The sequence below is a fragment of the Orcinus orca genome, chromosome 4 (assembly GCF_937001465.1).
Source record: "Orcinus orca chromosome 4, mOrcOrc1.1, whole genome shotgun sequence".
Classification (NCBI taxonomy): domain Eukaryota; kingdom Metazoa; phylum Chordata; class Mammalia; order Artiodactyla; family Delphinidae; genus Orcinus; species Orcinus orca.
Window position 1 is genome coordinate 106,108,890 of NC_064562.1, and position 23,810 is coordinate 106,132,699.

The 23,810-nt window shown below is 41.9% G+C and overlaps 1 protein-coding gene across 2 annotated transcripts in view; it reads left to right on the forward strand.

Annotated features, from left to right (window-relative positions):
• Window positions 1-241: 241 nt before the first annotated feature.
• KCNIP4 (potassium voltage-gated channel interacting protein 4) overlaps window positions 242-23,810 on the forward strand; it is a 1,200,268-nt gene continuing 1,176,699 nt past the window's right edge. For both annotated transcript variants that reach the window (XM_049708791.1, XM_004266195.3), the window contains exon 1: window positions 242-462. In XM_049708791.1, the coding sequence (XP_049564748.1) occupies window positions 402-462 (61 nt within the window). In that variant the 5' untranslated portion in view covers window positions 242-401. The remainder of the gene's footprint in view (window positions 463-23,810) is intronic.

Genomic DNA, 23,810 nt, shown 5'->3' on the forward strand with positions numbered 1-23,810 from the left:
TAGGGTCTGGCTACTCGGTGGCCAGACCCCCGCGCCAGCACCCCCTCCGCCATCCGGTGACTCGGCCGCAGGTGGCAGAGGCGGCGCGCGGAGCGGGAGAGGGGAGGGGCGCCTCGCTCCCGGGCTCTCGGTTGGCGGCTCCCGCTTCCAGCCCGCCGCCCGCGCGGCCTCGCCGCCCAGCTCCGCGCAGCGCCCCCGGCGCCCCCCTCCGGCCTCCGCCCGCACCTGCACGCCGCTCCGCGCGCTTCGCAGCCGCCGCCGCTGCCGTCGCCTCTCTCTCTCCCAGCGCGGCGGACGCCCCCGGGCTGAGCGGCGAGGGCGCTCTGGTGCTAGACCCATCGCCAGACACCCCTGGGCCGGTTGACTCCCGAGTCCCGCTCCTGCACCCCGCGTCCCCAAAGATGAATGTGAGGAGGGTGGAAAGCATCTCGGCTCAGCTGGAGGAGGCGAGCTCCACAGGCGGTAGGATGCAATAAGCATTGGAGCGGGCGCCCGCTTCTACCCTCCTTCCCTTGCAAGCTCAGACGGGAACCCCTTCCCGGGCTGGGGACGCTTGTTGCCTCTGCTGCATGAGAAACAGTCACCGGGGTGGGACTGGGAAGGGGAGGCGGCCGCGGTGGGAATGGGGGTGCGAAGGAGAGGGGGTGCATGCGAGGTCCAGGTCGGGGAAGAAGAGGTGTTTGAAGTGTGTGTGAAACTCGCCGGTGGCAGGGTCCCCTGCGATCCTGTGCCTACTTTTGCCTTCTCTGAAAATTTCCCATGTTGTTGGTGCATCTGCCAGGTGACTTTAGACCACACACTTCCTTCTCCTAACACCTGGGGATAAATGAGCTGAAATAGTACTGATCCTCTCCCTCCACGTTGCCTTTATGCTCCCAAACATTTCTTCATTAAAACTCTGTTTTGGTCCCCTGGTAATATACAGGCGGAATGTTTCCCAGGTCAGATGCTTCAGCAGAAGCGTTTATGTCTTGTTTTTGCCAGCTACAGTTTGGTGTGTTCAGAGAAAATGGTCCTCAGTGACCCTTGGAAATAATTTATACATAGTACAGCCTTGGAAAGGTACTGGGCACTCTGTGCAAGGAGCTTGGTTTCAGAGTATTGTGCATTCTGCGAAAGCAGGGAAAGGGCACGTTTTGATCAGTTTAGTGGTATCCGTAGCGAAATACGGGGACGATATCTCCCACCCCCCTCAACCCAATAAAGCCTCTTCGGTTGAATCGATTTGTTTTTCGATAGCTTCAATGTGTATAGTTTTTTAGAGGAGCCGTAAATCGAATGAAGGGTGTTGTAGGGAAGCTGAGAGTGATTGAGAGCTGGACATTTCCCAGATTATATAAGATGAGGAGTCACACATGGCTATGAAAAACTTGCACTTGATGTAAAGTTGCAAGGAAAGAGGCATTTCCACATTCTACCTGTTTATATCCAGGGAAATGGGGCCACTTCAACTTGAGTCCATCACCCTAATTTATGGACATTGAGATTTGGACACATTCCCTTTCTTCCCTTCCCTCCATTAGTTCAGGTGATTGTAACTGGGAGGACTCTAGTCTTAGTATGTGAAATTTTAAAGAAAATGTCCTTGTAGGCTGGAAAAAATAATATGACGGTCACCTTTAAAGCCCCAAATTTGACTTGTAATGATGTTTAGTTTAGGTCTTCCTTGTGACAGTAGCTGCCACTCATTGCAAACTAAGTATGTCTAGGATATATTTTATGAGCGATACTCATAATCTTGAAGAGACTGAATTTTTCAGAATGGCAGTTTAAGTGTAGAGCGCTCAGTAGTTGTTGAGTTCATAGGCTCTCTGTCTTTGCAGTTCCTTTGACTCAGAATAGGGTAGGGAGCTAGCTATCCTTTCAGGGACTTACTCATGCACAAGGCAATAGTAGGTACTCAAAGATAGAGAGGGTTGTAGGATCAGAAGTCCGGGCAACTGGGTGGGTTGCATCGTCCAGCCGCTCAGCGATAACAGCTTTTTGGCTGGGCCTAGTCTTTAATTGGCCAGATGGGGATTGAATCAGCACGTCTGGTCTATTCACAGTGCCATAGGTGGCCATAATCTCTACTGGATAAAATGAGAAAGATGAAATCACATCTGGGGAGTATGATGTATTAAAAATAACTTTCAGTACCATCTCTAGACTCAACATGTGTTCATTGTTCCTTTGGAGAATAGAAAGATGTTGATTTATATCTTGGCTCAGGTGGACCAAAAGGGAAGTGTTTTCTGGCTTGAATTGATTTGACACCTGTTTCTTGAATTGTACTCACACGTTTTTAGAGTTAATTGTTATAGAAGAAAACAGAAAAAAAAATGTTTGAAGCACCTTTTTTAAGCACCGTTTTTTTTTTTGTTCTTAGTGTAATTGTTTCAAGTTTATATTAGAGAATGATCCCCAGATATGTAGTCTATATTATTTTCGGCAAACATAAGCTTTAGTACGTTGGTGATTTGTGCTCAAATATAGGGTAGTCTTGACAATCCTGGGATGAGAAAAGTGTCATTTTTGAAGGTTTCAACTCTAGTTTCAATTCTTGTTTTAAAACGGTAGTCCCTGACCTCTTGTTTCCTTTCAAATAAGTGGGACATTAGCATAACTTCTTATGTGACCATGATGCTTTTCTCTTGAATATGTGCCTCTTGGATGGAGGTTTATAAAATGATTTAATTGAAATTTAAACAAAATTTAACTGGAGGATCAGACTGAGAGGAATGTATGAAGATGAGAGGGAAATCAGGAGTTGGAGAAGTGTGTGTGTGTATGTGTGTGTGTGTGTGTGTGTGTGTTTTATGACCTGACTCTAGAGCCAGAATACTGTGACAAACAGTTTGTTGAGAAACACAGGTGAAAACTACACTAAAGTGAAAGTAGGGAGGGAAATGCAGGAAAGATGGGAGCAGGGTTGTGTTGCGTTGCTAAAAGTTGAAAGTAAAATAACTAAAAAAAGCTCATTCCTCACTCTTTTCAACAGGTAATACGTTTAATATGCTAACTGATTAATACCACTTCTAAGTCACTGTAGTTGACACTTAATACTGCGCAGAACAGAAAGTGGACGCTTGTCAGTGACTTCATACAAGTAGAGAAGCTTTCTTCGGAACCATACTGCCCACTTTTACCCTCCCTCTCATCAGCTTCCACATTAACCCAAAAGCTTGCCCCAAATATATTTTTCATGTCATTGTCCACTCCCGTTATTTTGCTCCCCTGCTGTAAAATCAAACATAATCCTGCTACTGGTGGAGAGGGAGATGCCAATTCACTGGTGTACTTGAAAGAGAATCAGAAAGAAGGTCAGAGGACATAGCCCCATAAAATTGTTCATCAGTGTCCTTAATTTGTGCCCTGTAACGTAGGGATGGCAGGTGTTATGTGATGTAGTCTACAGCTAAAAGTGGGGGGGGAAGTGGGTGTTTCAGCAGTTGCTGGAGGAGGTAGTAGAGTGGGCGTGGCCCGCAAATTGACCCAGAGCTGGACCTGGGTAATCAGAGGCCCCTCCCCCAGTCCCCTGTCCTTGGAATGTACGTTCTGCCCACTCTTCTCACAGCCCAAGCCATTTTCAAGGACACAGCCTTGAGAGAGTAACTTGTTGAGATCATCTGGGTGGTATACGTGACTGAACCTAGTTAAAGCCTCTATGTAAACCTTTAAGAATCTGGTGGGCAGGTGTGGAGATCTCCTCGTCTTGCTTTGCCCAAGACAAGCCTTGTATTTAAGGTCACTTGCTTAGTAAACCTGCCACCAGCCAATCTGGAGTGGTCCGCCTCTTTCTTTGGTCTCTTGTTGTCCTCTGTGTATGGGGCCCAGTATCAAATTTCACCTGGGAAGCCCCTGAGTTTGGGAATCAACAATAGTACAGTGAATAATCCTCTTCATTTTTGTATTGTGTGATGGATGTATCATGGCTCCAGCTTAAGTTTGGGGTTTATTAAGGATAAGGCAAACTCGGAGTAGTAATTCCACAAGGGTAGTAGTGAAAAGCCTATTTATTCTGAACCAAGGAGAAGCTTTTTATGGCACAAGACATTATTCTGTTTTCTCTGTGTTGTTGAATGTAAGAAGGTTCTAATCAAATGATATGGTGAAGTGTTAAAATTCAACAACCCTCTTCCCCTTGCTCCACTTCTTTTTTTCCTGGCCAATGCTTATGCAGAGTTTCATAAAATAAGTCTATAGATGGTTTGGAAATTAATGATCCATGCAATATAAAACATGTGTGCAAGATTTCTGTGGAATCATAGACCAGATAGTAGCTGAATCTTTTGAAGGTCTATTTCTGGGCTTAAAGTTTATGGTCCTTCTTAATCTTTTTTTGTCCATTTATTTGTTTTTCTTGTCCTCTCTGGTTTTCTAGGACATATGGATAATATTGCTTTGCAATATATCATTGCAGAGTGTGCTTGCTTACTTAATAACCTCCCTTCTTAGGGACTTTCAAGCAGATTAAAGAGTGTGTGTGTGTCTGTGTGTGTGTGTGTGTGTGTGTGTGTGTGTGTGTGTGTGTGTGAGAGAGAGAGAGAGAGAGAGAGAGAGAGAAGGAGAAATGGAGGTAAGGAGGGAAAATGAATTTTTAATTTGTTCAGTGGGCCTTTACCATCCTTAAAAATATTTTAAAGTTATGTAACTACATCTGCCACCACACATTTATTCACCCTTGGGCATTAAACCACTCACTTCTTTTTCACAACTGTTCATTGCTTAAAGGTCCTAGTGGTCTTTTCTCCATTCCCATGGTCCTGAACTCACTGCAATGCTTCATGCTGTTTATCCACACTCCTTAGAAGACTGTGAACCCTGAGAGCAGAGCCGTTGTGTTGTGCCCACCACTGTGTCCCAGCATCTGGACTGAAGCCTGACATACAATATTTGCTCAATAACAGATATTTGTTGAACGAAGTCTCCTCCCTTGCATTTTGTGACACTGCATTCTTCTCTTTCCTCCTACTTCTCTCACATCTCCTCTTCTGACCCTTATTTCTTCCTTTGCTCATTTTGTGCAACTTTGCACAAAGTTCTTTCTTCATTCTCTTCTCTCTCTCTCCTCCCTCCCTAATCTGATTGTGATTTTGATGCATCTTACCTGGATGCAGAGGACTCCTTAGTCTATAGCTCTGGCCCGACCCCTTTCCACATTACCAGATGGACGTTTCCATGCCCTGTTGGTCAGACCTATGAGCAAGTTTTACCAGCGCCTCGAAATCAGTATGTCAGAAAAGACATATCCTCTCTTCTAAGAATAATTTCTTGTCCAAATTTTGATAATGGTGACATCATTTTCTGAGGCGTGCAGTTATAAAATAAAGCAAAGTGTTTCCTTCTGTAGGGTACTTCCTACCTTGATTCTTTCCTCCCCTTCCACGTGGAATCAGTCACCAAGCCTTACTCATTCTCTTCTGATTCTCTTCTAGCTTTTATGTTCAGCTCCCCCCGTCCAACTCCCATTGCATCACTCAAGATTATATTATTTCCCAGGCCATCATGGCTGTCTCCTATTTGCACTAAATGCCGCTCCCCGCTCACAACCAAATAAATTTACTAAAACCTGATCTGAGTCAGGTCCTTCTCTTTGTATGCAAAATCCTTGCCATTACTTATGGAACTAAAAATACTGTTTTCTTAGCTTGATAATCAAGGTTTCCATGGTGACAGGCCTGTATCCCAACATTTTCTTTTCATGACTCTTCTAGGGCTACACCTTGACCTGCTAAACTGAATTGTTCCCTAGTCCCTACACCTGTCTCATGTTGTACCTCCTTCTTAGAATGAACTTCCTGCCCCAGCATTACCCACTGAACATTGTTGAATGCTCAACATCGAACACGTCCTTCAAGACTCATCTCAAATGCCATGTCCTTTTCAATGCAGCCTTACTGATTTCTCCCTGTCTCCTCCCCGAAGAATTACACTTTGAATTTTTGTCAGTCATTCTCCTTTCATTTTGACTGATATCTGAATGACAAGGCAGAATAAGCTATGTATATTTGTTTGGTGTGCCGTCTTAAGTTGTAACTCCTTGATGGCGAGTACCATACATGAATTGCTAAGTTCTGTACCCCTGCGGATGACCGGCACAGTGCTTCAAAAAATAATAGGTGCTTAAAATGTAGTTACGGAATTTAAACCACACTGCCCAGTGGTAGACCCATCAAAGACCCCAAATTACAATTCACGTTTGATTGCTTGTTCAGCCGTCTACCGGAAGTGGAGTTGTTTTGTGGTTCTGTCTTTTCCATTCAGTGGGCCAGGTCTATGAGCAGAGTCATCGACACCAAGATAGTGCTGTTCTGAACCGTGCATGTTGTTGCATCTGTAATGCATGGCTGTGAGAGTTTACATCATTTCCAAAGAAGAGCTTAGTAAGTAACCAGTGTTTTCTGTGTATTTAGAGCAATAGACAGTGTCATCTTTGGATACTGTTGCTATGACTGTCCCTCATCCTTAATACCTTCCAGACTTATCACCCCTAGGATTGGTAGTTCAGGGGACCCCCAGTTAGTGATTATCACCTCTCCTGGTTCCCCTTCCAATAAAAGAGTGGAAACATGAGTTAAGTACTCACTCTGAATCATGATCGTGATTGTCGATACTAGTCTGAGTTAGTGTTACAGAGAATAGGCCTTAACATTTCCCAACCCAGAGCCTAACTGGCTACACCACCATGTCTGCCATTATTATTACCATCATCATTACCTTCATCAGATGATAAATCCTTTCATTATAGCAGTGGCTGTGGAAAGGAATGGAAAAATTAAAACACTGAAACATCATTCAGCATACACACATCCACTTCCTCCGGCGCATTTTCTTTCATATCAGACTTCACAGAATCAGGCCGTGTTGGGAGGGAATTGGCAGAGCTGCAGAAACCATGGCAGGGCTGAGATGAGATGAGGTTCAGTGTTTTTTACTCTCACCGCTGGGGCTGTCTCCCTTCTTGCCTAGTTTCTTTGCTGTAGGCTGCTCTATACACATACATATCCACATATTATTAGAAAGTCTGAAAAACAGAGAGACTCTCAGCGTTTACACATGTAACTTCTTTGTACACTCTGACCATCTAATGAATAATGTGAACATGGATATAAATGTAAAATTTGCCATATTGAGCACTTGGCCTTCATGCCGATATGTTAAGCGCTGATTTTTCTTCTCTAATGGACACAGCCAGTGTGGTTGAATGACTGTCCCATTGGAAATAGGTTGTCCCTTTGGATATATTATTGACCTTTTGGAAACTTCTCTCTCCTACATATTCTACCCTAATTATTTATTTAGGTAAAAATAAGTAGTCAACCCATTTTACAGTAACAGTGCATAACTTTTTGGTTACCTGGAATTTGGACTAGCTAGTTGGAAAGTGTCCCCCCAGGTATTCGGGCAGCATCTGCTCATGAACAGTGAATAAAAAGTCTTCAGGGAATTCAAACTGGCAATTTTTTATAGATCTTTACTCTAAAAAGGTTTTGGAGAAGAAGTAGACTTCATGCCCAGATGTCAACACTTCTTAATATTTGAAGGATCTTTTGAGTGAAGCAGTTTATTTAAGAAATGACATTATCTGCAGCCCAAATAGGAATCAAAATCAGATTTGACTGATATAGTAACTACTGCAGTCTAGTGACTATGCATGCTCCCTCCCTTCCTCCCCCTCTCCCTCCCTCTCTCTTTCTCTCTCTCTCTCTCTCTCTCTCATGTCTTCACTATAATAGCATCTGCACACTGTGTTACAGATGCCCGGGTGCCCTGAAGAATGTCCCCAGATATGATTTTTTTTAAACCAGAGAAGATGTGACTTCCAAAAGTCTTCATGAGCTTCATAATAAAATTGGGTGAAAATAGCACATGTAGCTATTAAACTGATCTACATCTCGGAATAGATATCCTGCCAGGGGCTTTATTTTGGGTTGTAACTTTTTGTACTTTAATTAAATTTTCATTAGAATACCATGAGAAACTACTCACACAAAAAATTGATCTAGCCCATACCTTTTATCCATGTTTTGTATGTGGTAAGTGCTCCAGGGATGCGTTGAATGAATAAAAGCATTTTATATTATGGTTATACCCTAAAGGTGGAGATACCCTCTCGTACTCCAATCCATTCCATCACTGTGGAAATGGGATCATTAGGTCTTCTTGTTGTGTCTGCAGAGAGTTTGGAAAAAAACCCAAACAATAATATAGAAATAACAAACAGACATTTCAAAAATAACCCTGTCAAATCCAGTCCCGAGAACAAGTTTGATTTAGAGCAATTTTATTTAATTCAGAAAGGTGGGAACATGGGAACATATAAAATAGCTACTGAGTATCATGTTGCTGTTCCTCTTTCTTCACCTATAAGATGGTGGTAATTATATCCATTTGTAGGTTACAGGGATGCATTCCGTAATGATGAAATGAGATTAATCAGCAAAAGTATGTATTTACAATGAAACTGCTTGGTGCTGGGATGAGTGAGATGTAGAGACTGCCTTTAGAGACCTTACGGTTTATTCAAGAGATATTTACTGAGTATGCACCAGGTATTTAGAGTCGAGTAGGGGAGAAATAAATAAACATGTATATTTTAAAATATTCATTGCCATACAGACATAAAGATGAAGTGAGATGGATGTTGAAAAGCAAGATTACCTCCAGTTGATATAAGTGCCATTCCTTTCCAAGTGGATGCAGTGAAAGCAGTGATATTGAACTTGATTTTTCTCTCTTTGGGATCTTACAGAATAAAGCTATCAAAAGAACTGAGCTCAAAATTCTATATTTGTTCTATCGTCCAATATTTTCCTGCCTTCCATTCTCCTGTAATATGGGTTTATGTGTCCACCACTTAAATACATTGTGACGTTAAGCCATTTTGAAGATTTTTAAAACCTATGATGCTGGGAGTCTGTGAAGAAGTGCACTTTTTTCATAAAACAAACATGATTTTGATGCTTGGAGAATACAAAATGAGTAATAACTTCTATTGAAAGGTAGTCACAAAGGAACTGAAAATGCCTAGCTCTTTATTTGCCAGTTTAAATAATGTTCTGGTAAAGGCAGAGGCATTTCAAGTTAGTGTAGGATTTAAAAAAATTAAGTAGAGGCATGGACATACATACACTACCAAACGTAAGGTAGATAGCTAGTGGGAAGCAGCCACATAGCACAGGGAGATCAGCTCGGTGCTTTGTGACCGCCTAGAGGGGTGGGATAGGGAGGGTGGGAGGGAGGGAGACGCAAGAGGGAAGAGATGTGGGAACATATGTATATATGTAACTGATTCATTTTGTTGTAAAGCAGAAACTAACACACCATTGTAAAGCAATTATACTCCAATAAAGATGTTAAAAAATTAAGTAGAATATCACTCTAATTCTTAAATGTGACTTTATAGAATCAATCATTTATCATAAGGATATTATTATACCTGATTTAATATTGTGAGCACTTGTGAACATCAGATTCGCTAAGTCTTTCTTGCATCTTTTCCAAGAATTCCTCAAATACTCTTTTTGTATCATCTATTTCCCCAAACGCCCTTTAATTTGAGGCTTCCTTCTGGGCTCCGTGGTATTATTGCAATCTGTTTCCTATTTCCTTTTCTCGCTTGGTCCGGTTTCATCATAGTTTCCTGCTGAAGTTGTGATTTCTGAGAGAGTTGGTGCAGGTTCTGAAACACAGGTGCCTCGCGTTAATTTGAAGGTTGTGGGGAGGGAAATCTTGGGAAACAAGAATAAAATAATGAGAGTTCAGAACCAGGCATTGGGAAATGTGGAAAAAGAAAGGTGGAAACTGTAAAATACAGCCATATGCGGGGACACAGAGGGAGAGAATTCTCCTGCTATTTATTTAAAGAATAAACCCCATTTTTGATGGTGGTTTTATAAGATAGTTTTTAAAAAGGCAGCACATCCTAAACTGCAAAACTCAAAGGTGATATAAATACTAGTGCTTCTGACATAAGTACCAGATTTGCAGTTAAACCGTATAAAACCTCCTAGTTCAATTAAAGTTGTGGGTATAGATTCTGAATGAAAATTGGTCACTACAAAACCTAATACTTTAAGATTTTTGTTCATTTCTCAGGACAAATACAATGCAAAATCTACAAACACTACACTGGGAAGATTGAACTGTAGAAATACTTTGTTAGAAACATTGCAATTTAAAGCACAGTTACATTTATCTTGGATCCCTGATCATGAGATTATGTCTTTTCATAAATATCATTAGAATAGAATTTCAGATCTCAAGCAGTGACAGTTATAACTTCTTAATGCAATTTATGTTCTGGTAGTTTCAAAATAGTTTTGAGGATGCTATTCAACAGTCCTTTGAAACACATTGATCAATTACCTACTATAGGAGGGACACTGCAAGTCAATATTTCAGAAAATAAAAAAGCATGTTAGTTGTTTAGGAATTAAGCTTTTAAATCATATCTTCCTTCTCCACCCCAGAATTCTACTTGATCTGAATTGTATATTGATTAGGTAGAGCATGTTGGCTTATCTCATTTTCACAGGCACGTGCTAACTAAATACTTTCCTAGGACCCTGGGGTAAGTCCTTGATGGAGGATGTCAGAAGCTGCAGTCCTTGTCTTCTATGAAATAACAAGCTGAAGGAGCACAGAGTACACCTTTCATAATCACACGGTTTGTTACTAAGTGATATGGGTTTCAGAGTCACATAAAATACAAAACAAGTCCTATGTGGAAAAACTAGCATTAAACTGTAGACTAGATAATATTGCTACTCCACCTGTCAGTGGGGGATTCTCCAAATGGGAGGCAATTTATTCTTTTGTAAAACGTATTAAAATACCTATTATTTTTCAAGTATTGTTCTAAGTACTAGAATACAGAGATGAAAAATATCCCATGGGAAACCCTGAATCTAGTTAAAGAGGTAGACATGTGAGATGGTAATTGGAATGTCAAAGTCTTAGGACAGCACTAAGCACAGAGTGCTTTGGAAAGACATATATGAGTCACCTCGTTCAGGTAGGTAGGATCACAGTAAGCTCCCTAGACTGGATGGGAATGGAGGATGAGAATGAGTTTTCCAGGTAAAGACAGCAGGTGGGATGATGGATGTTTTAGGCAGGGAACGCTGTGGTTCTGAGGCTGGTTCTAAGGAAACGTGGTGGTACAATCAGGGGGCAGTGAGAAGTCCCGTGTGCAGTGAAGGTTGGGGTAGGAGGAAAATGGAGAGCTGGAGCAGTAGTCAGCATCAGGATGTGAAGGCATCGGGGAGCTACTGATACATTTCAGTCAAGAGCACAGCGTGATCACATTTGCACATTGGGGAGATTACTGCAGTGATGTGGCAAATGGACCGAAGGGGAATGAAACAGTGGGCATGGAGACCTGCTGAGGTAGAATTGCAGGTGAGACACACTGGGATCGTAGTAAAGCACTGGTGATGTGGTGGAGGATGGAGGGTACACATGAGATAAGCAGAGGATGAGACCAAGAAGACTTGATGATAGGTTGTAATTGGGGTTGGGGGAGAAGTAGCAGCCTGGGTCATCTTCTCTATTTCTGGTTTGGGTGACTGGTGGGTGACATATGTTTATGAAGATGGGAAATACAGAAGGAGGTTTAGTTGAAAGAAAATGAGATCAGTTTGGGACTGTAACTTTTAAGACCTTTTGGGATATCAAAATGGAGATGTCCAGTAGGTACTGGGCTGTAGAAATCTGGTACATAAGAGTGAGATTTGATTCTGTAGACAGTGGGGAGCCAGTTGGATTTAGGAGTGACAGAATGAGGAATATTAATTTTGCATAGCTGTGTAGGCTGCACCGTTGACAAAGATGTCATTAGGAGGCTGTTGTATTAGTCTAAATGAGGGAAAATAAATGTTTGAACAATGGTAAAGGCAGTGGGAATGGAAGGGTGGGATGACTGGGAAGGAGAAAGATGGGGAGATTGGTGACAAGTGACGAGTGGTGTCATGATGGAGGAGCAAGGAAGACAACAGGTTTTGGGGGGGAAGATAACGTGTTCATTTTTAGAAATATTGATTTTGATGTGCTAGGTGAGCATCCAGGTCAAACTGTCCCAAAGGCAGTTGGAAACGTGGAGTTCAAGTTCAGTTGATTTTAGAGAAGCACACGTTTATTAAGCATCCAGTGTTGCGATGGGTATTGGGAATAGAGAGATAAATGAGCCATGGCCTTACTCCCAAGATGCTGGCTATCAAACTAAGCTGGAGAGTCAAATTTGGGAGCCAGTTGCAAATAGATAAAGGTAATTGAAGACATGAAGGTGAGTAGGGGACAAAGTTTAGGATTAGAGCTATGAAGAATAAGGGTGGAAGATGGGTGTAAAATCAGGAAAATGTGTGGAGAAGAAATTGGAGAGGAGAATGTTATGGAAGTCAGTGCCCCGCACACGGATGGCCCATACTTGTCAACTAATGGGGAATAAAAGAGTTTCAAAAAGCCAGAGCTAGTTAACAGAGTGAATTGCTGCAGAACATTAATGGTAGATAAAGAATGGGGTCTAAGGATAAGACTCTGGGGTCAGAGCTAGGGTTCAGATACGGTGTCTGCTACCCTTGGAAGCCGCATGGCCTCTTTGTAACTTAGCCTCTTTATGTGTGCCTGGAACATTCTTGCCCCATATACTCCATTGTTTTGCTTCCTCACTTTTTCAGGTTCCCATTAAAATATTACTTCTGATGACTTCATCTAATATAACAATTCAGCTGTGTCTCCCTATTCCCTGACCCTACATTCCTTCATAGCTTTTATACTATATTTTTTCGAAGAAAAAAAATTACATATACTATATGACTATGATATTATTTATATATACTGTAATGATATTTATATATACTATATTTTTGTGTCTATTTATTTTTTTACTATCTTCCCTATTAAAATTCACTCAAATGTATGTTGAATGGTAAATCAATGAAAAGAACCCATTTCGACAGGTTGCATTGAGGATGAACTGAACTAATGTGTACATCAAGTGCTCAGTGTAGTGCCTGGCAAATAGTTAGGACCTGATCAATGTGAGTTGTGGTCATTTTTGTAATTATTTTGGACTGAGAAAAAACCCTTTAATCCTGAGGATGGGCGGTCAGGAGAGTGGTGAGATTGGGAGCATGGGGGCAGTTATGGAGGGAGGGAGTTGTGAGGAAGGGCACTTGCTCCCTGGAAGGGGTCAATCTTGTCCTCTAAGGCAGAAGGGAAGGAGAGGCAGTCCTGGAGGGGTCTGCTGCGGAGCACCCTGTGAGGAGCTGGGCTGTGAGTGGCCAGGGGGGTTTAGAGAGGTTTCGAGGAAGCATTTAATGCGTGGCATGCAGGACTTTGCGGGGACAGCAGTTTGCAGTCGGTAATGGTCTGAGAGGTATTGAGGCTGAGAAATGAGATTGGGGAGAGTCTCAGAATGGTGGATTTCATCCAGTGGACAAGGAGTCAAGGTTTCTGAGAAGGATGATGGCATAATAAAAGCGACGCCATAGGAAGAGTTGTCTTGTTTTGCTGTGAAGGAAGGATGAAAGGAGGAGAGGGTTCAGGTGGACAGGTGAGCTGAGGAGACATTGCTGTTATCCAGATTTTAAAAAGGATTGGCCACTTGGGGAGGGGTGTTAGAGGGGAAGAAGGTGAATTTGGCAGAATTCTTGTGGCATTATGGGTGGTCTTTGTAACTGATTGAATGTGGGTGTGGAGTTGGGTGGGAGATCAAGGAGCAGCGGGGTCAAAGATGTGCACATAAGCAGACTCCATACTCGACTTAGGGGTCTGAGTAAAGGCCTTTGCTTATGATGATGGGCAGCTATTATCTGGAAGACAGAGGAAGGAAATTGTGTGTGTCTGGTGTGTGTGTGTATATGTAGGACCAAAAGTACTATGTTCAACATTATATTTGGGGCACTAGAAGTGTACCCTGGTAAGGGGAACACCAGGTAGTTTTGAATATCCCTTTTATTGACAAATTAATTGAGGCTCAAAGGGGTTAAGCAGCGCACCCATCGCCACACAGCTAGTGATGGGAGAACAGGGATATCAACTAAGGCAATATTCATTGAGGCATTCTGGCTACACAGAATATGCCTGGATGGGGCAGGGCTGTGGGTGAGTGAGGAGTGGCACTCTGGGCTGACCTGATATTGATCTGGAAGGGCTGGGCTCAGCTCAGCAGATACAGAGCTTATTACCCTGGTTTGTGGTACATGGAGTTAAAGGGCAAGTGACCTGACACAGTTCCCATGTGGGTTTCTAGATCATGTCCAAGGTAAAGATCCAAAGCCAGTACCCAATTCAAGTGATGCTGCATGGGAAACACCTTGATACCCAGCTTTGTGGGTTGGGAAAAAGAACCATTCATGCTTGAAGGGTTTGAATGAAAACAACCTGCAGGGCCTCCCTGAGCCTGAGTTGAAGGGCTGATGGAAGTGATTGATGTGGGCAAGCTAGTGGCAGGTGAGGGTCTGGGCAAACTGGGCATTGGAAGTGCCGTACACAGGGAAGCTTTGGAAGGGTGTGTATTATCCCATGAAAAGATATGATTTTGCTTCGGAGAGCATTCTACTTGCATAGCTGCCCTCGCTCCATTGCCTCCCCTCCCTGGACTGCTTGATTCTGCATCACGTCTCCCACCCACCCTGTGGACACTGGGCACAGGCAATCTTGCTGAGACTAACCAAATGAGAATATACAGCGTTACTGCAAGCCATGGACTCCAGCCATCATCCTCCATCCTGCCACAATAAGTCATGAATCCTGTTACTACTGTTCCTTAAGGAATACAGTTTTAATTAATTGTTTGGTCTCTGCCAAGCCAGAGTAAAGAGGCTGTGCACACTTCCAGGACCCACAGGGGCGTTCAAATGTTTGTGGACCAATGGGTAATGAAGCGCCTCTAAACGTACTGACAGAAAAGCAGTCAAATATTGTTATAACTGTTAGGTTGAGCCTCAAAATTCTGCCATCATGAAATGCAACAAGCAAGCCCTTAGGGAGCTCAAAGAAATTTTTTTCCTTCTCTTTCTCTCCCTCTCTCCCTGAGTCTCAGGACACACTTCACTCAAGTTCACTCTAGTCAGCACATTTATTTAGCATGTATTGTAAATCAGACATTGTGCTGGGTGCTTGGGGGATACAGATACCTTCTCTGTCTTCACAAATGGCTAGCAAGGAGTAGAGACCTTCAACAATGCATTAGCATGATGAGAATTTCAGAACAGTGAGCAAAAGGTGCTATAGGAACACATGGGAAAAAACTGAATACGTTTTAGCGGTCAGAAAACAACTCCTAAAGGGAGTGTAAATTAAGTTGACACCTGAATGATACTTAGAGTAGAAACAAGATTGGAGAACATAGTTGAACTAAAAATGTCCAAAAAAAAAAAAAGAGTGAGAGACTGGAGATAAATGCTGAAGAGGCAGGTAGGGCCAGATGGTTGAGTTTGAGTTTTATTAAGGATTTGGACTTTATCCTAAGGGCAATGAGAAGTGATCAGAGGTGTTAAGCAGGGGAACGAAATAACCAAATAACTGCATCGCATCTTCTGGCCTTGGGCCGTACACTCAGCAAAAAGTGTAATGCGGTTATCCCAGTGACCAGCAAACTGTTGATCTTGCCTTTCTGGCATCTGAAATTATTTTCTTGTTCTGTCTTGTTTTTTGTTTGTTTGTTTTTCCATTTACCTTTTCTCTTCTGCCTTGCCTACCATCTGAAATCTGATTCTTGTCTGTGATTTAGAACTCTTTGCTAGCCATGTAGTGTCTAGGTCAGCAGTCTCCAAGGTGTGCTGAACTTGTACCCTATCTGTAAAAATATTTTGAGCATGTACTTTCATTTTTATCGGTTTCATCATAAATTCTACACATACTTCAAGAAGTGTGCATACTAATTATTAGTGAAGCTTAACTTCTTTCTTTTCTTAGGTAATAATAAGCATGCTGGAAAGAGTAATGTCAAACCCGAAAGGTTTGATCCTGATAACCTCTCATGGAGGCATTTCTATCTATTCTTGACTAGTATAAAGAGAAGAGTGTAATATACTCGAGTTTATAGCCTAGGACAAAACCGTGAGTGGCAAAGAACTATAAATGATGTGCAGTTATCAATGGTTAACTTCCATAAGTATTTATGTGTTTACTTTTACAGACATCAAGTGTTGCAGAGGTAATGCTACCTTGCAACGCTGTTATTAACTATTCACCCTTCCTCAGTGCTTCGGGCCAGTTGCAGCCATCCCCATCCCAACTGAGAACTTTTCTGCACTGTTCAGACTCATCTTTGTCCTGATTTGTTTCTGGCATACTCTTTCTGCATTCTGAGTTTTCCACTGCTTCATGCATGATGGATGTTACAATTCCAGAGAAGGCTCAATCTCTGTCTACATATACCCCAAGTTTACACGAGACACACATGAGCTAGTGTCCGATAAATTGAAAAAAATAAAGTGGAAAACTCAATGCAGAAAGAGTATGTTACAACAGTATACGTTATCAGCACTAACATATGGACATTTCCTGACTCAACCACAGAGAGCTCACCTGTTATTATTTCTATTTCATGAACCCATGCAGTGTGGGTCTGATGCCTGCTGATTTGCGGGGAACCTGAGTCAACAGTGTCTACCCAATTACAATGTGTAATTGCAAACCCTTTAATGGAAAGGTTCCTTCAGGATTTCATGGGAAGGGATAATTTCCATCAAGAAAGGGCTGAGCCTTAAATTTTAAAGAGTCTATAGGATGTGCACATGTGTGTAACTGGTACTCATGGGGTTGCAAAGAAGTGAAAGATAAGATCTAGTTGCAGAGGATGAGCTACAATGACATGCGAAAGCCACCACAGTCGTATGTGTTAACATTCTCATTTCGTGTTAGACTTACTAATGATTTAAACGAACACCTCCAAATCATGCCTCAGATTTGCTGACTGCAATTCAATCCTCTGGAATTTAGGCTCCATGAGCGTAGAGATGGGCTATTTTGTTCACTGTATATCCCATGCTCCTTGAACAGGGCCTTCCCGTAGTAGGTTCCAAATGTTTGTTGAATGAATCAACTATCACAAAAACCAGCGGAAGAGAGAGAAAGGGATTCCGAAGTAGTTAGAACAGCCTGTGCCAAGGCTCAGATTTTTATGAAAACTCAAACTACGTCCAGGGAATGGTGAGAGGATCCAGGTGGACTGAATATTGGCAGTGTGGGGAGATATACCCCAAAGTGAGGCTGGAAGGGTGGATGGTGGTAGATTGTTTCAAGCCATTGCATTTTTGCCTGGGGAGTTAAAATTAAAATATGCAGGCAGTGGGGAGCTATTGAAGGATGTTAAGCAAGGGAATGACACTTATTTGTGTTTTAGGGAGAAATGATGGATGTAATTCCATAGACGTCAAGGGGGCTGGTTAGAAAAGTAGGGCAGACAGTTTGGAGTGGGAGACCTGAATTAAAGCAATGTGGCAGGTGGAGACAAGGTGATGGGTTCAAGAGTTGTGTTGCAGTAAGTCACTAAACATTGGAATGCGGATAAGAAAAGTAGGAGTCCAGAAGCTGTCCACGTTCTTAGCTTTAACCTTCAGTGAGAATTCTTGAGGATATGGTTGTCTTGGATTGAGATACAGGTAGAGAATGTAGGAAGAAGCCAGCTAGCAATTGAAGGTATGTGTCTAGATCTCAGAAGGGGCTAGAAATACAGATTTAGGAGCCGGTGGATTGCAGGGAAAGTCATGAGAACGGAGGGAATCATTTAGGGAGAGAACAGAGCTCAGCTTGGCATCTTAGGAGACAGACTAGAATCAAGTGGCTGTCCCCGGAGAAGGCACCAGCGAAAGGAGTCAGAGATGGATCATAAAGGGAGGTAGAAGCAGTGGCAGCCATGGGAAGGAAACTTTTCCAGTACTTGGTCAATTATCTTAAGTGCTTTGCGTGGTTAGGTAAAATGAGAACCGAAAGGATTTGGCAGTTAGGAGGTTGAAGCAATTTTAAGTGGGGCAGAAGCCAGATTGCAGTGGGTGTGGGTGTGAGCGAGGAAACAAAGGAGAGCAAGTGTAGGCAACTCTTCTAAGAAGTTTAGTTGTGAAGGAAAGTGGGGGAGGTGGAGCAGTTGCTTGAGGGAATAACTGCTCACAGATTCATTTAGTTAAACGAGAAATTTGGGCATGTGTGTAGGCATTGACCCGGCAGTGGAGAGCTGTGGCCTGAAAACACAAGAGAGAGAATCATTCTTCTATTATATCACCATTGTGCCTTGTATATGGCACATAAAGCCCTTCTGCAATTGTCTATTGACATTTGAACTACTTGTAAAAATACAGAAAAGTATAGAGATTAATAAGCCCCTGAGGATTTCCTATCCAAAACTGATAATTAATAATTTTACAAGATTATTTGCTTCCAGCCTTCTTTACATGATAGCAACAAAATGTTAACAATAAAGTTGCTGACCATTTTGTCACCTTCCGTGTTCCCCTTCCTGTCCCCTCTTTCCTGCAGCTACAACCATTACCATAGATTTGGTGTGCATCCTTCCAATTTACCTTAATATCCTTTTATCTGCAGATGTAGGTGTGCATGAACTGCGTGTCATATGTTTCACATTTGCCTTATTCCTTTTGGGCTGCTGTAATAAAATACCACAGACTGGGTAGCTTATAAACAGAAATTTGTTGCTCATGGCTCTGGAGGCTGCAAGTCTGAGATCAGAGTGCCAGCGTGGTCTTGCGGGGGCACTCTTCTGGGCCACAGACTTCTCCTTGTATCTTCACGTGGCTGAAGTGGGCTAGGGAGCTCTGTGGGGTCTCTCTCATAAGAGCACTAATCCCATTCATGAGGCCTCCACCCTTATGGCCTAATCATGTCCCCCAAACCCCACCTACTAATACCATCACACTGGGAGGTTAGGATTTCAACGTATGAATTTGAGGAGGGAGGGACACGGACACAGACACAGACATTCAGACTACAGCAATGTGCGTGTTTTAAAATTTGCACAAATAGTGTATTTTAAGGCTTTTTCAGTTATTATGTCTTATCAGGAGATCTAGCTGCATTGATGGATATAGTTCACTCTTCCTGAGTGCTGTTATTTGTGCAATATTTTATTGCTATGTCTGTCTCCCCTAAGAGACTGAGTTCTTCTGGGCCAGGGATAGTTTGTTGTCGTATTTGTATCCCCAGTGCCTAAATATCTCTTGTCTAAATGAATAAGTGGGCAGGTGGACAGGTGGGGCTTGAGAAGGAGTATAGGGTGGTGAGGCTCTTCTCTGAGACAGGAGGAAAGAAGCCAGGTTTTGGGAGGACTTCATACTCTACAGGTTATTCTGTGAAACAGAAGGGACTGTCATTTTCTGAGAAGTGAGCGGAGATAAGGGTTTGAGCAGTGTGGTATAGATTTGTAATCTTTAGCTTAATTGGGGGGAAGATTATCCCAAATAGTTACTATTTCACCAAGAGCCATACACTTTCGGCTCACTTTATTTTGCATTTCTGAATGACCGGAACTAAGAAGACACCAACTAGACTTTGAAATATTGATTTGTCAGACATTCTTCTTTGCTAATTTATATGTTCCTTTAGCATTGGGTGGAATTGGTGGCTTGTTTTTTGGCTACAGAGTATTTGGTGATTTAATTCAATGTGAAGATTAAACAGCAATTCCAGGAGGTACGGAAATAACTCTAAATAATCAGCAAAGGTAGTGAATGCTGCAGGTAGTCAGAGAAGGATGAGCTCACAGAGGGCTAGAACGACCGGAGAGGAAGGCTTAAGGGATGGGTCTCTTGAGTTTGAGAATTGGTGGCATTTGGGTAATAGAAGCAGAAGGGAGAAGTATATCAAGTGGGTTGGCAGGTTGAGAAAGGGGAGTAGATAAGGCACCTTTGAGGGCCGGTGAGCAGGCTATTCTGTTGGTAGAGGATTAGTGGAATTTCCTTTGTATCTGAGATCAGAGAGTAATGGGAAATCGTGGCCCACAGGCAATGGGTGTTGATGGAGGGGGTGGGGTGGAGGCTGGCAGAGAGTAGGGCAACAGCTGTCAGAGGAAGAGGGAATTAGGAGAGCATCTATTTCATTGCAGTTGTACTTAATCTTCACCTTGCGTGATGATAAAAAATAGAATTGAGTGTGATTGAATCACATAAGGCATTTGGAAGTAGTGTCCTTAAATTTAGTAAAACGACTTTCGGGTTGTGATAACATTATGACATACAAAAAACAAATCCCTCCTTCTGTCTTTGTCATGTTTTGGGGCGTCATTACATGGGATTGAGAAGTGAAACCAATGCAATATTTTCCTCTTTTAGTTTATAGGACTCAACCTCTGACTCATTGGCATATAGCAAATGTCACCTTCCCTCTGTATTCACCATTAATTTTGTTTCTCTCTATTCCTGATCCCTTTTGCACTAGCCAACATTAGTAGGTCTCTTAGTAGTTTGATCAGTCATTATTTATATTATACTATTCATTTTCATGTCATTCTCTACCACTAGATTATGAATCTGCTGTCTCATTTTTCTTTGTATAGCAAAAACGTTTGGCACAGTAAATATTTCTTGATTGAATGAAGGGAGAATTGGCTTCAAAATGTATTTCCTGATTAATCTTAAAACCATGAAGAATATAACAGAAAGTACCTCTTTAAAGATGCCGAATGGAATGTTAGGAAGAGTTTCCCTGGTACCAGTAAACTTCACTGATTCACCAAATATTTATTGAGCATCTGTGGAGTGTCTAGGGACACAGTAATGAGAGAGTCAGACAAGGTCCCTGCTTTCAAGCAGTGTAGAATGTTTTGGAGGAAGCCAGGTAATAAACAGGTAAGAAAATATCAGATAACAATACTTGCTGTGAAGGAAGGAAAACAGCATGATGGACCAAGAGTAATAGGGTGGCTACTTGCAGCTAATTAGCCAGGGAGTGCTTCTCTGAAGAGGTGAGCTATGAGAAGAGTCCTGGATCAGAAGACAGAGTCGTTTATGTGACTACCTGGGAGGGAAACTTTCCAGACAGAAGACACAGCTTTTACAAAGACCCAAAAACATAATAAACAGTGATTGTACAAAGGGCAGATAGGAGGACAGAGAAGTTGGAGTGTAGGAAGTAAGGTGGAGAGATTTAAGATGAGTCAGAAATGTGGGTGGGAGCCAGATCATGTGGGGAGGACCTTGGAGGCTAGAAGAAGGCATTTGGATCTGACTCTAAATGTGATAGGACACAAATATGAGGGCTTTATGAAGAGAAGCGGCAGGAATATAATTTACATTTTAAAAAAAGAGCACTCTGGCCAATTTATGGGAAAAGAATGGTGAGGTAGAGAGAATGGAAGCAGGGAGCTGAGTTAGGAGGTAGGGATGGTATCCCAGGCAGGAGATGTACTGGGTTTGGGACGTCAGTGGAGAGAAGTAGGAGGAGTCAAGATCTACTGTGCACATAGAGTTGACCAGACTTGCTGATGAGTTGAATGTGGGGAATGAAGGACACAGAGGCAACAAAGATGACATTTGGCCTGAGCTACTGCATGGGTGGTGGTATTACTTATAGACATGAGGAAAACTGGGGGAGAAGATTGAGAGAGGATTGAAAAACTAGGAGTTCAGTTTTGGATATGTTAGGGTTAAGGTACCTCTTAGACATGAGTGGAGATTTTTAGTAGGCAGTTGGATATACGATAGGTTTTAGGGTGAAGGTTAGGGCTGAAGATATAAATGTTTGAGTCTTATAATATACATTTTATTTAACATTGAACCAAAATGAGATCATTCATGGCAAAAACATGCATAGGAAAGAGAAGGAGGTGAGAACTATATCCTGGGACTCCCAATATTTAGAGGGAGAGAAAGGAAGGGCCCAGCAAATGACACCAAAGAGGTCAGAGATGGAGGAGACAGACCAGGAGCGTGTGATATCACAGAAGTCAAATAGGAGGGAGTGATCAACTGATTCACATGCAACTGAGAGTTTGAATTAGAGAAGTAACAAATAATTTGTTGAATAAAAGAATGAATGAATAGAAATGAATGAGTATAGTATTAAGGGTAAATGAAGTAACATCAGAGAGACTAAACAAACAATACTAAAAGCCCTTAAAGGTAAGTATCTTTCAAGAGGACTTTAAGAGTTCATTTATTGGAGAGGCAACATTTATGTGGTCTGAGTTTATAAAATTCCATAAGATGTGAAAAGATTAACCTGGGGTAGAATTAGACAGTTTCTAGGAAGCTGCTTTTAAACGAAGAAGAGGAAAGGTATGGTAAAATGCTTGGCAGAATTTCAACTGTAAATTTCTTTTGGCATCTACAGTCCACTGGTAACTAGTCAGTTAACGCTCATTTAGTTTTAGTGCCATGATAGTTGTTTCGTCTATTTTGGTATAGTTTTGGCCATTTGTATATTCATTAAAAGTTCTACATACTACATAAATTGAGAATCAATTTAAAGAAAAGTTACTACTGTGTTAAAAGAACAGTTTCAAGAAGGAGAGATAACAATCTTAAGTCAGGATTCAGTGAGAATTTATTTTCATCATTTCTTTCTGTTCTTCGAATGTGTGTCCTTCTCCCGTATCCTACGTGTATGATCAGTTTGTGAATTAGGCATGTTTTTAACAATAACGGAAATCTCAGTTATGACATCACTTATAAAGTTGACTTACTTGTTTATATAACAAGAAATATGGCTCCAGATTCTCCCATTCTTCTACCATCCCTGGCATGTGGGTTGTTTATCCTTGCATTCATTGCTTCATGGTCACAAAATGACTTACACATTTTTTAATTTACTTTTTATTTTATATTGGGGTATAGTTGATCTACAATGTTGTGTTAGTTTCAGGGGTACAGTAAAGTGTTTCAGTTGTACATATCCATATATCCATTCTTTTTCAGATTCTTTTCCCATGTAGGTTATTACAGAGTATTGAGTAGAGTTCCCTGTGCTATCCAGTAGGTCCTTGTTGGTTATCTATCTTATATATAGTAACGTGTATATGTTCATCCCAACCTCCTAATTTACCCTCTCCCCCACCTGTCCCCACTGGTAACCATAAGTTTTTTTTCGAAATCTGTGAGTCTGTTTCTGTTTGACTTAACACGTTTTGAGGTAGAAATAAAGGAAAATACTTTCTTTTATTAAAGTATAAGGCTTCACATATACCCACCCCAGTGAATTCACTCTTTAGGTCTCATTTGGCTAACTGGAGCTACAAGGATGCTTGGGAAAGTGAGTTTTTGGCAAAAGGCTCATGGTTTATCTAGATAGACCAGTCATGATTCATTCCCAGAGCTGGGAATAGTGCCATCTTAAATGTAATCATATTTCTGTTAGCAAGGAAGAAAGGGCAAATGGCTGTTGGGTAGGCTAGTGATGCTGAGTGCTGTCATTCATTCATGTGACTATCCCACATTCATATCAAAACTTCTTCCCAAACATAGGTTTAACATTCCTCAAGCTACAGGGCCATCCTGTCCTTGAGAGTGACCACACCAAGATTCATCCAGCTATCCATCTGAGAAATCCAAGATCTCTGGGTGACTGATGGTCTTCTCAATCATATCTGGATATGGATTTTTATAATTGAGCAATCTAGTAAAAAGTTAACAGGCCCCCATTATTCTGATACAATCGTACACACAATTAGCCTCCCACTTAGCAAAGGAGAGGATGGGAAGAACACAGTCGTCCACAGTCTGCAGCACACACATCTTGCTGAACAAGGATAGAAGTGTTAAGACAAAACTCTCTACTGTAACAGTGGACTAAGTTCTTTAGTCATCCATTGGACAGTTTAGGTGATCTGCTCTCTGGAAGGATCTCTTTTGTCCATCTTCCCCTTGGCCACT